Below are 13,134 nucleotides of genomic sequence, written 5' to 3'. Positions count from 1 at the left end.
CAGACCAGTTAGTCTTTGCCATGCCAACTATTTTGTTACCATTCTCCCCATCTCCTGTTACATCACTGACACTAAACAGGCAGCCTCTGGGTTGCAAACATGTTCCATTCTGGAGTCTTATCATTGACATATGCCACCCTCACACAAGAAAATCATTATAGCCCGTTCTTCACAACTTTGCACAGTTGACCAATCAGCAGCAAAACAGTTACCATATATTAATCTATTTCTACTGACTGCACTTCTTAAGGAATCTTGTGCTATAATGGCAGTGTCCTTATCTGTGGACCAGGAATTTGCAGGCTCCAATCTCACCTCAGCATACAACGGCAACAGAGGCATGTCAAAACACATCAAAAAAGGTTGATTGATTAAAAACAACCTATTAGAAACACCACAACCTGGCCAATAGAGGGTTAATACTCCACCCATATTCCCATCCTCCACTATATGCAATTCTTTCATCTGTTCCAGTTATTCCTCCAGACACTGAAGAGTATGCTACTTGAAATGTTGAGGCCTACCAGTTCTTCTAAGAAACTTTTTACAAAGAAATAATTACTCTTTTCAAACAGGTTTTCCACACTGAAAGAGCTATTCTCACTATGAAATTCTTCAGACAATTCTAAGAAGCGCTCATTGAGAAATTAAGAATGCACAAGTATGTTTGAAACAACTGCTACCTTTTGAATTGATTATTTAGGTTTATTTCCTGTGTTAACCTTACCTTAAATTCTGTAATAGAGTTATATTCATTTGCTAGGATTTTATCTTTCATTGTGCTGAAATCCATTGGATGTTTGATTATCATAGAATAACCAGGTGCAATGCTATCCGTAACAGGGAACGCAAAAAATCCATGAGGATCTTTCCTAAAACAAAACAATTTTTGATTATGATTTAAACAGAAATAATAAATATACAAACACTCATTCCTCTTTTTCCCTTCCTCATCTCTCTAAACACTTGTGGATATTCCAATAAGTAAAATAGAAGATTTTAAAAAGAAACATGTATTGTGTACTCCTTACTTAATATAATGGTATGTTACTCAACTAACAACACTATGGTCTTGTCAAATTTGCAGATCTCAGTGACGTTAGTGTTATGGGTGATGTTGTGTTTCAGCAGCCTGAGCTATGGTAAGCAAAGGAAGCCAACAAGGGTTCTCTCCCAAGAGGGAAAGCCATCCTTAGGCTGCTAAGCATTAAACAAGATAGCAGGATTTATTTGACAATATGTGAACAATTTTACCAGATTTTATGGTCTGTTTACAATGTTCAATATTCAGTCAGAGAACGCTTTCCCTTCCCATAATGTTATTAAAAACATTGATGTAGAGGTGTGCATAAAGAGTTTGTGGTTGAGGACAGGGTGAACATTAATTGTAATTCTCTCCTCCAACATGCAATTCAATAACTTCTCAATCTCATGATCTAGACTCACGATGAAGAATGGTCACTTTTTTGAGCCATAGCGTATATAATGTCCTACAGGTACTTTATAACAGGACAAATACAAGTTCGATTTACTAGCAAGTCATAGCCCTCAAAAGGTTAGTGTACACAGTAAAATTTTGTAAAATACAAGATTTAAAGATTTAACAAACTGTACTGCTGTGCAACAAGCTGGGATGGAAGATCATGCTCACTATGGTCACACAATATGTCAAATTTGAAAATAGGTGGAAAGCAAAGGTCAGAATTTACCCCACCAGGGAGAATGGGTGTAGGAAGATATCAAAACTCTGACACCTTGTAGTTGACTATGCACAACTCTGGATGCAACTTAGATAAATCAATCTATCCTCCCAATGTAGGAAGACAAATATAGTTAAATAGTTCTGTAAAAAAACAAACTATTTAATTGTTGCTGGTTTTGAGTGAATATATTTTGAGACTGCATGTTATAGTATGGCTTTAAATCATACCTTTGTAACTGGCGCAAAAAATGCTCCAATAGCTGCTGCAGAGGTGTATTCTCACTTTCCACTTTTAACACAAACAAAGGTTTTATTAGTATTGAAAGATAATGGCATAATCTGTAATTGCTTACATGTACCATCTTACATTAAAAAGTTATGCAAAAGTAACACGCTTCATGATCTTTATTATGAATGTCATGACATGAATGCAACTATCTACTAATATTGTGATGAAGACTTAAAATTATTTTGGAACTTGGGCTCTAAAATCAAGGTACATGGATTTTGGTTTTATGTTCAGTGAAGGTGATTTGCTTTTTTTTAAAAAAAGCAGCATAACGTTTTTTAAGTATTGGATCAAACAGTTTTTCGAAGAAATCATTAAGCTAAATAATAGGCAAGCTACCTTGTGAGATCATTGCTGAAGTGCTAACTTGAGCTTTTAAACATGCAGAAAGAGGGCTCTGGGTCTTGAAGCAGCTTCAGTTCACAAAATCCACATCATCAAATGTGGTACACTATGGAATCCTCAAAACAATGAGCATCAGGAAAACATCAGTATTTCAAGGAGAGAAGAGAATTACATTTTGTGAATGAGCAGAAAGTCAGTGAAAGGAAACACTTGTCACCTAATCAGTTGAGTATTAAATTAAAGAGCGAAAATAAGAATGATATTTCACTTGGGTTAGGAGTCTTTCAAGGGTACTGATGGGAAAATGGCTCAATATTTATTTTTTGCTGTTTAATGTTAAGATCTCTCCAAATTACTCTGCAGCTTTGCTTTTTTTTTGCCCTTGTTTTATGTAGTAAACTTATGTTACTTTGTTTAAAGTATATTGGTAACCATGCATGAATATTCACTATCCAACACTGTAGTAATCAATTGGCGAAAGCAAAACATCTAGTCCATAAAACCAGGTTACACACTGAAACTTGTCCACTATTGTCATGAATTGTGATGAGAATAACAAAACATTACTAAATAATTTAACATATTTTGACAATGGTGGCAGGAAAACTTTTCGGAAATTTGTGCAATTAAGCGACCTAGCATGTACAAAATTTAGTGATAGTTCACTAACAGGCTGGCAATAAGACTCAATGTGGACATCATGACTGAATGTAGACAACTATTTGTTCGGTTCATCTTGGATACTGGGGGAAGGAACAGACAATTTAGAGTCATAGTCATAGAGATGTACAGCATGGAAACAGACCCTTCGGTCCAACTCATCCATGTGGCTAGATATCCCAACCCAATCTAGTCCCACCTGCCAGCACCAGACCCATATCCCTCCAAACACTTCCTATTCATATACCCATACAAATGCATTTTAAATGTTGCAATTGAACCAGCCTCCACCACTTCCTCTGGCAGCTCATTCTATACATGCACCACCCTGTGTGAAACAGTTGCCCCTTAGGTCTCTTTTATATCTTTCCCCTCTCACCCTAAACTTATGCCCTCTAGTTCTGGACTCCCCCACCCCAGGTAAAAGACTTTGTCTATTTATCCTATCCCTGCCCCTTATGATTTTGTAAACCTCTATAAGGTCACCCCTCAACCTCCGACACTCCAGGGAAAACAGCCCCAGCCTGATCAGCCTCTCCTTATAGCTCAAATCCTCCAACTCTGGCAACATCTTTGTAAATCTTTTCTGAACCCTTTCAAGTTTCACAACATCTTTCCGATAGGAAGGAGACCAGAATTGCACGCAATATTCCAACAGTGGCCCAACCAATGTCCTGTACAGCCGCAACATGATCTCCCAACTCCTGTACTCAATACTCTGACCAATAAAGGAAAGCATACCAAACGCCTTCTTCATTATCCTATCTACCTGCAACTCCACTTTCAAGGACCTATGAACGTGCACTCCAAGGTCTCTTTGTTCAGCAACACTCCCTAGGACCTTACCATTAAGTCCTGTTAAGAGTTGCTTTCCCAAAATGCATCACCTCGCATTTATCTGAATTAAACTTTATCTGCCACTTCTCGGCGCATTGGCCCATCTGGTCAAAATCTTGTTGTAGTCCTGTTGTAATTTAAGCCTTCAAAAATGTTTTCCTACATTACAAGAGTGGCTTCATATTTAAAAAAATAACTTAATTGACTATAAAGTGCTTTGGGACCTCCCGGGGTTGTGATTGGTGCAAATAAATGCAGATTCTTCTTTGTTAAGGAACAATCATTTTTTTATAATCTCAGTAGGAACTTGTTTACTCTTCCTCCTTCATGAAGGCATCTTCGTTTGCTGTACTATGCTCTCCAGAATCCATTAAAGCTTCTGGTCTTTAAATACAATCCTGGATAGTAACTGGTAAATAATTATTTGACCACTTATGTCATCAGAACACACTGCCACACGTTATAACCACAAAAATCTATTTACTGCACCAGCATCACTGGAGAATGATCAGGAGTGGGATTCTGGACACCTTAATTTCTCCTCTTTGGTTCAAATTAATTCTAAGAACTTCACAACTGATTCTACATGCGTCAGATCACTGATTGAAAACCTTGCCACTTGTGATTCATTGACTGAGTACCACACCATGTGATATAATTTCTACAAATGGTATTGCTATACATTTTCTTTCAAAATAGATGTGGTATATACTTAGTAGTTTGCTAGCAGTGACACAAGCTTCTTACTCCAAACTGTAGTCATGTTAAGCAATCACACAGAAAAATTAAGGAGGAAAGCAACAACATTTTTGAAGCACTTTTAACTAAATTAGATATTCCTTGGCTCATGTCTGTATTCTGCTATTTCACTAAAATATTAAGATAGCACCAAAAGTCCCAACTAAGGCATTGGAAATGCAATACTGCTTAGTGAAAGTTTTAGTAAAACATTGCATCCCTGATCCCATGCTAATTTTGCATACATCACCCTGCCTCACTGTGAGAAGTGAATTTGCATGACCAAGCTCCAAAGAACACAACAGGAGTAGTAAAGGAGAATACAAACACCTAAAAAAGATACAGCTCAACACATAGCATTTTAGAAATGTTCATTTTTAAAATTACAATGAATGATACTAGGAGTGGCCAGTAATTAGAATCATTCAAGTCCATAACCATTTACGTTCTTTCTTTTATACCTGACAATATATTACAGGTGAAACTAAGTTATTTAAAAAAAAACCGTGAATGCTGATAATTTTGAGACAAAACCAAAAATTGCTGAAGAAACTGAGCAGGTTGAACAGCCTCTGTGGAGATAGAGCAGAAAGCAGAAGGGTCCAGTAATCCTTCTTCAGAATTGATGTCCACAGATGCTGCCAGATCTGCTGAATTCTTTCAGCAATTTCTCTTTTCATTTTCAACTTCCAACATCTGCAGTCTATCTTTAAAAAACTTGTACCTTGTTCCTTTGTCCTGCATGATCGGACTGGTCGATCTGTTGGGGGTTCAACTTCAATCCTTTTTCCTGGATCAAACTCATCTGCATCAGCCTCACTGTCTAAATGTTCTTTTTCACGTTTTCGCTTCTTCTCTTCCTGTCACAAAAGATGATCAGTCAAATGATAGAATACGTATTTGATTCCATTAAGGAGTGTCATTGATATAGATGCCCTGTGAATGGTGAGGTCTAACAAATCTACAGAAGAATATGATTAGTTTTTTGCCATCACAGAAACAATAAATGTACAAAATGAGCCGATTTCAAGTCCTTTCATTCTTATTTACAAACATGCAAGAGTAATAAATCTCAGAAAGCACATGCCAAAGGGTTCAGTTTATTTGAAAAGAATGTATAAGTAACAACTTTTCCTGGCAAAGTATAGTGCATTGTATTTTCAATTTTATATCCATCAAGTAGGTAGACAGATGATAAAGGTTGGCTGGTATTAACATGTCATGGTACTTAATAATTGCCTACAAGTATGCATGCTTGTATCACTGCAGCACAGCAAGCAGATTAGGACTCAGCTTTCAGTCTTGTAATGCAACAAGTCTATGTAGATGTCAAAAACGTATTCAGCATTTCAGTTTTTTATATTAAGTGAGTTGTATCTTGCTCAGAATGGTGCAAATATATCATAAGTATATTTATGTTCAGGACACTTAACAACCAGTTAAATATGACATGTAGAGGGCTCGTTCAAATAGTTAATACTTTTTCTCATGTGGTAATGGTGCAACTACCCAAGACAACTGATGTGACTCACAAATTGTACTGAAATCAGTCAACAGGAGAACTTAGGGAAACCTGAATAATTTCTAAAGTCAGAAAATATTCGTTATGTAAAGTGCACAACCATTGGTCTTAATGTCTTGACCATCCAAAATGCAAGTGAAAGGCCTCTGCATTTATGAAGTGTTCAATCTTTCAGCTCAAGATACTGTTTTGAGCTACCACAACACATATCTGAGTCTTCAAGACATAATACCGGTGAACAAAAGTTACTGGTCTTGAACCTGTAACTAAGTAAGATTGAGTATTTGTTTCGCATTTAACACATCTCATTTCTTCAGGAAAGATATGCAGCCACACAAGATCCTATGGCAGTGGAAAATTATATATTACACAAAAAATCCAGAAAATATTCCTACATTCAAATTTTGCACACATTTTTCACTGTATAGTCCTGGGTTAATCTGGATGTTACACTCCTTCACGCCTCCATTATCTAGGTGACAGATGCAATGAGCAAATGTGGAATGCAAGAATTAAAGTGACAAAAGTGATCTCCACTTATTACAACGTGGCCTCTAAAAATAGGCATTTGTAAAATATTTTAAAACACTATGTCTCAGAACTTTAAAGTCTCAAATCAATATTCATTACTGCAATCTCTGCTTTTAGATCTTCACTGACATTATGGATACTTTAGCATTCCATCAGGAGCCACAATAGGAAATATCCAAAAACAGGTTCTCTCTAGTTTCCTCAGTCTCAAGCACCCTCTCAGGTCAAGGCTGAAACACTAACCTGGAACTTCTGTGATTTATTGAAGTGTGGGAAGAGCAACACAAGTCAAACATCAGTGAATGTCAAAACATTACCTACCTGGGACTCACAGACATACTTTACTCTCTCAAATGTGGCCAAGTCAGAGAACATAATATTAAACCAACAGTCAGGTAGAAAAGTTCTACCGATATTACAACACAGGAATGACAAGTCAAACTAAATCAGCCTCTCTAATACTGGATTTGCAACATAGTGAAATTAAAATATTTAATGACCCCCAAAATTTCCCAATTGTTCCTAACCAGACTTATGAAGACAGATCTCGAACACCAAGTTCAACAAAAATGAGGAATTTATGGTTAATGCTGTAACTTCAGCAGAGCAAAGCTAAACAACAAGGTAACCTAATTAAGACAATAAGAAATAAGATCCAGACTAGGCCATTCAGCTCCTCAAACATGCTCTGCCATTCAATAGGATCATAGCTATTCCGACATAACTCACATCCACTTTCCTGCCTTTCTCCCGTGGCCCTTAATTACCTTACTGATGTAAAATCTATCTATTTCAGTCTTAAATTTACACAAAGACTCTCAACCCTCAGATGAAATACTCAACTCACTCTTAAATTGGCATTGCTTTATTCTGAGACTGTGCCCTCTGGTGCTAGACTCTCCATTGAGTTGTAACATCCTCTCAGCATTTACCCTGTCAGACCCCTCAAGAATTCTATATGTTTCAATATGATCAGCTCTCAGCTTTCTAAACTTCAGTGAGCAGAATCCCAACCTGTTTAGTCTTTGCTTATAAGACAATGTCTCCATACCAGGGATCATCCTTATGAACCTCCTCTGAACCACCTCCAATGAAACAATATCTTTCCTTAAATAAGGGGTCCAAAACTGCTCACAGTACTCCAGATGTGGTTTTTCCAGCATCTTATACAGTTGCAATAGATTTCCCCTGATTTATATTCCAACCTCCTTGAAATAAGGGCCAACTTTCCATTAGACTTCCTGATTACCTGTTACACCAATGTGCTAGCCTTCTGTGTTTCATGTACAAATAGCCCAAGTTCCATTGTGCTGTAGCTTTCTGCACTTTTTCTCTTTCTCCATTCCAAACTCAGCAACTTTGCATTTTCCAAAATTGTAGTTGTCTGCCAACTTTTTACCTGCTTAACCTATCAATATCTGAACTACTTGTATCCCGCTCACAACCTGTCTTTTCACCTACTTTTCTGTAAACTTGGCTACTGCACATTCACTTCATTCCTCCAAGTCATTAGTATATATTGTAAACGGTTGTGGTCTCAGCACTGATTTCTTTGGAATGCCACGGGCCACAGTTCGCCAAACTGAAACAGAATTCCTTATTCCCTCCCACTGTTTCTTGTCCATTAGCCAATTCTCTATACATGCCAAAATACGACCTCAAATGCCATATGCTCTTATGATTTAACCTTTTGTGAGTTATCTTGTTGAACACCTTCTGGAAGTCCAAATACAACACATCTACCAATTCTGGATGTAGGTTTGCTCACTGAGCTGGAAGGTTCATTTCCAGATGTTTTGTCACCTTACCAGGTAACATCTTCAGTTGGCCTCAGGTGAAGCACTGCTGATAACTCCTACCTTCTATTTAGATTTCTTTGTGTTGGTGATGTCATTTCCTCTGGTGATGCCATTTCCTGTGGCAAAGTCACATGTACCAGTTTTCCTCTACCCATTCTGGTTGAGAATTCTTGAAAAACTCTAATAAATTAGTCAGACACAATTTCTCTTTCATGAAGCCAGGCTAAGTCTGCATGATTAAGATAGGATTTACCTAATGTTCTGCTATTAGTTCCTTAATAATTGAGTCCAATTCTTTTTCAGCAATAAATATTAGGCTGATCAGGCTATAGTTTTGCACTTTTCCCCTTCCTCCCTTTTTGAATAGGAGTGCCACATTACCAATTTTCTAATCTTCTGGTATTTCTTCAGAATCCATACGGCTTTCGAAAATTACAACCAATGCTTTAACTACAACTACTACTTTTAGGATCCTCTGTTACAAGCTAACAGGGCCAGGGGATTTATCGGCCTTTAGCCCCATTAGTTTGTCTAAAACTACTTCTTTAGGGATAGTGATGGTACCTAGTTCCTCCCCCGTATTCTTTATTTCTAAGTGTTTTCCACTGTAAAGACTGGTGCAAAATATCTGTTTAACTCATCTGCCATTTTGTTGTTTTTCAAATCATCTCCCCAGATTCCGTTTCTAAGGGATCTATATTCATTTTGACCATTCGCATCCTTTTTTATATGTTTACAGAATTCTTATCGTCAGCTTTTATGATCCTTCCTAGTTTTTCCTGGGAGTTTATTTTCTCCCATTTTTAAAAAAAAGTCTCCCACAGCTGGATTCAGAATTTATTCCAGTTTTACAGACTTTGATCTCCTTACAGGCTTACTTATTCACTTAATACCTTAACATCCTTGGTTAGCCACGGCCAGTTTATTCCTCTCTTAGAATCCTTCCTTTTTACCGGGCTGTATTTTTACAGAGAGTCATCAGTTATATTGTTAAATGTCTCCTAGTGCTTACTTACTCTAATTTCTGCTAATCTATCTACCCTGTTCTAGAGTTTAGTTAACTCTATCCTCATTTCATTGTAATTCCTTTTATTTAAGTTAAACACAGTTACTTCCGACCCACATTTTGAACTAAGTTTAAATTCTATCATATTTGATTATTATTTCCGAGGGAATTTTTTATTCTGAGGTAATTTATTAAACCAGCCTCATTACCCATTACCAGATCTACAACAACCTCCTCCTTGATTGGTCCATGGTATACTGTTCTAGGAAACTATCCCTAATACACTATGAATTTTTGAAGTAGCTACTCTTTCCCATTTGATTAACCCAATCAACATGAAGATTAAAGGCACTAATTATTATTACTCTATTCTATTTAGAAGTTCTTATTTGTTAATTTATAGTCTTCACTACAGAGTAGCTACCCTTTGGAGGTTTGTACTCGTACCAAAGACTTATTTCCCTTCCAGTGTTTTACCTTTGCCCCATCACTAACTTGCAATCCTACCTTCTCCTTTACCTTTGATTTTATAATTTTCCATGCAGACAAATCTCCTATACTTAGTTAAAAGCCCAATCTACAGCCCTCGCTATGCAATTCACCAAGACTCTGGTCCCAGAATGATTCAGGTGGAGCCCTACCCTCCTTCCCCTATAATGCCAATGTCTCATGAATTTGAACTTGTTTCCTCATACCAATCTTTAAGCCACATGTTGGCCTTTTAAGTTTGTTTAGCTTGTACCAATTAGCTTATGGCTCAGGTAATAATGCAGAAATTGCTACCTTTTGGGTTCTGCTTTATCATTTAGTGCATAGCTGCTCATATTCCCTCAGCAGAACCTCCTTCCTTTTTCTACCTATATCATTGGTACATACCATAGCAACCAGATCTTTCCCCTCCCACTTCAAGTTCCTCTACAGCCCAAATGTGATATCCTGAACCCGGACATCAATCAGGCAACACAGCCTTCGAGACTCTCAATCCTAGACAAACCCCTGATTGTATTATCCCTGATTACAAATATATTTCTCTTTTCTGTCCACTCTTGAATGGTTCATTAAATCATAGTGCTATAATCAGTTTGCTCGGCCTCCCTAAAGCCCATGCTCCCATCCACAAAGGGAGCAAGAATCTCAAACATGTTAGCCACAACAAGGGCTTAGGCTCCATGCACTAGCTCCTGGATCCTTCTATCTACCACACTCGTAGTCACACCCTATCTCTGACCACTGATCAAATCTGAGGTAGTTAATCTGAGGAGTGTGATTGCCGGCCTATGAACTTACAGTTTTCCTGTGATGTCACTCTGCTTGCGTTGGACACCCTGGACTTCAATTTATCAAAAATACCTTACAAACTATGAAATTAAAAAACACAAGCAAAAATCAACTCTTTCCTTGCATGGAATTTACATTCTGCTCTGAAATCTCCAAAATATATATTCACTTTGACTGTGCCTGACTCCGGATATGATCTCTTCTTCTTGATTTAGGTCTATGATTTCAACCCAATCTTCTCTGATCATAACCCTGGCTCTCACACACAGACAAAGAGTTAAGGGATAAGTCAAAAGAAAATATAAGAATTGTAACTTGGCAGTTTGATAACAGTTACAATGATGAGTACCAGGTCTTTATTGAATCCTTGAATGATGTGAGGTCTTATATGCACATGATAGTATGTTGCCTAAATTCCAAAGTCAGTACAACGCAGTAAAGGCACTTTGGCCCACAATGTTGTGCTGAGCATTTATCTTAATCTAAGATCAACCTAACCCACACACCCCTCAATTTACTGCTGTCCAAGTGTTTGTCCAGCAGTGATTTAATTGTCACTAATGTCTCTGACTCCTCTACTGCTGCTGGCAGTACCTTCCAAGCATCTGTCACTCTCTGCGCAAAGAACCTTCCTCTGACAACTCCCCTATAACTTCCTCCAATCACCTTAAAAAATTATGACCCCTCGTAACAGCCATTTCTGACCTGGGGAAAGTCTCTGGCAATCTACTCTATCCATGGTTTGGAGATGCGGGTGAAGGAGCAGCGCTCCAAAAGTTAGTGCTTCCAAATAAACCTGTTGGACTATAACCTGGTGTTGTGTGATTAACTTTGTACTCTATCTATGCCTTTCATTACCTCTATCAAGTCACCTCTCTTCCTTCTTCTCTCCAGTGTGAAAAGCCCTATCTCACAATGTAAACAGCTTCTAGCAAGCTCCAACAAATAATCACTTATTGGTTATAAACTGTATTCTTTTCTCAGAACATTTAAAAATTGTTTAACAGAATATAAAACTAGACAAAGTAAAACTCAAACGCAGTTTCCCAGTCTAGCAGCTTTTGTACACACAGATTTTGGCCCAAAAAACCCAATCAAAATCTATTCAATCAATGATTTCTCTTTTTTTTCACATTATTGGTGGTTCGCTGGCCAGCAACATCCTCGCCTGCATTGACCAGTGCAATAGTCCTAGAGCATAACACATCCGGATGCCGAAACATCTGGAATGTTCTGAGAACAGTAATTAACCTGCAATTACTTTTCCAGGCCAGTTCTCATAAATTACCACAAGTTTGTTTGCTCTCTCTTCCTTTCTAAAACAAGCCGCTGCTCAAAATTCAAATTCTAACTTTAGCTCAGAGTTTCAAATGAACCAGATAAAAAAAAGAGATAGTCTCAATAGCAAGCAATGTCTATCACAAACACAAAAATAACTAATCTCAATTTTAAAGTTCCCTATCACTAACCAGCAGTAAAATGAAAGTTTCTTTTAGCAGTGATGGTTTGTGTCATAGCCTATGCACTAGTGATTCCAGATATGCAGTGCTTCCAAACCCTCCTCACCCAGCACAGACACCTTAGCCTTCACACTCCTCAACCTCAACACCTTGCTATAATTCAAGCCCCGCCAACTACATTATAGACTAAGCACTAACACCAACATCTTCCACCTCTTATTTCATTATTCAAAAGCCTACTCTCAGTTAATGTTCTGAAGCACCAGACTCCAATTCCAGTAAGGATTTCTATATAGTACTTGCATTGTGTGGTGCTAATGCCTCACTTTCATTCACACTACATACACTTTCTAACATATTCAACACATATTTTCCCTGCTAGATCTCAGAAGCCACTTTTAATTAAGGTCATACTTTAGATTTGCATTATTACAAGCCACAGATTCTTATACAATTCAAACACAAGGGATCCCAGATCTTTCCAGTACTCGAGATCAGCTTGCTCCTGTGTAATTTGAACTGAGGGGCCATTATGGAGTAGGTTAGGAGCTGAAAAACAGAAAAGTTTTTATTTTGGGGAAAGTGAAATTGAAGGGAAATGGACTGCTAAATGGACTATCAGATATTAAACTGCAGTACAGGCTGAAACAGTGATGTAACAATTCTATAGGGCTTGAGCATCAGGTGTTATCAGAGAAAGTCACCAACTTAATTACTTAAGTTTAATAAATTCAAAACTTGAAAAGGAGGTGGAGGTACCCAAACACATTAGCAAAACACACAATTTTGCTGCAAGGGTAATTTAAATTTCGACCAAATGTTTTATGTTGGTGTTTAATTCTCTGCTTATTACAATTTTCATATCAAATTAACACCTGCCAATTAAATGATTTTATCTTGAATTATCCTACCTCCAACAGGACAGAATCTAACTAACACCCCTGACATTCAACGACATTACCATCAC

General features: G+C 37.5%; 1 protein-coding gene across 5 annotated transcripts in view; it reads right to left on the bottom strand.

The window, feature by feature from the left end:
* The window catches only part of brd9 (bromodomain containing 9), a 69,083-nt gene that overhangs the window by 50,914 nt on the left and 5,035 nt on the right, over positions 1-13,134 (bottom strand). For all 5 annotated transcript variants that reach the window (XM_060850052.1, XM_060850055.1, XM_060850053.1 and 2 more), the window contains exons 3-5: positions 5,296-5,431; positions 1,931-1,991; positions 728-872 (exon numbers count right to left, since the gene is read on the bottom strand). In XM_060850052.1, coding sequence (XP_060706035.1) covers positions 728-872; positions 1,931-1,991; positions 5,296-5,431 — 342 coding nt within the window. The remainder of the gene's footprint in view (positions 1-727; positions 873-1,930; positions 1,992-5,295; positions 5,432-13,134) is intronic.

The sequence above is a fragment of the Hemiscyllium ocellatum genome, chromosome 34 (assembly GCF_020745735.1).
Source record: "Hemiscyllium ocellatum isolate sHemOce1 chromosome 34, sHemOce1.pat.X.cur, whole genome shotgun sequence".
Taxonomy (NCBI): domain Eukaryota; kingdom Metazoa; phylum Chordata; class Chondrichthyes; order Orectolobiformes; family Hemiscylliidae; genus Hemiscyllium; species Hemiscyllium ocellatum.
This window is presented reverse-complemented; position numbering and strand designations above follow the sequence as displayed.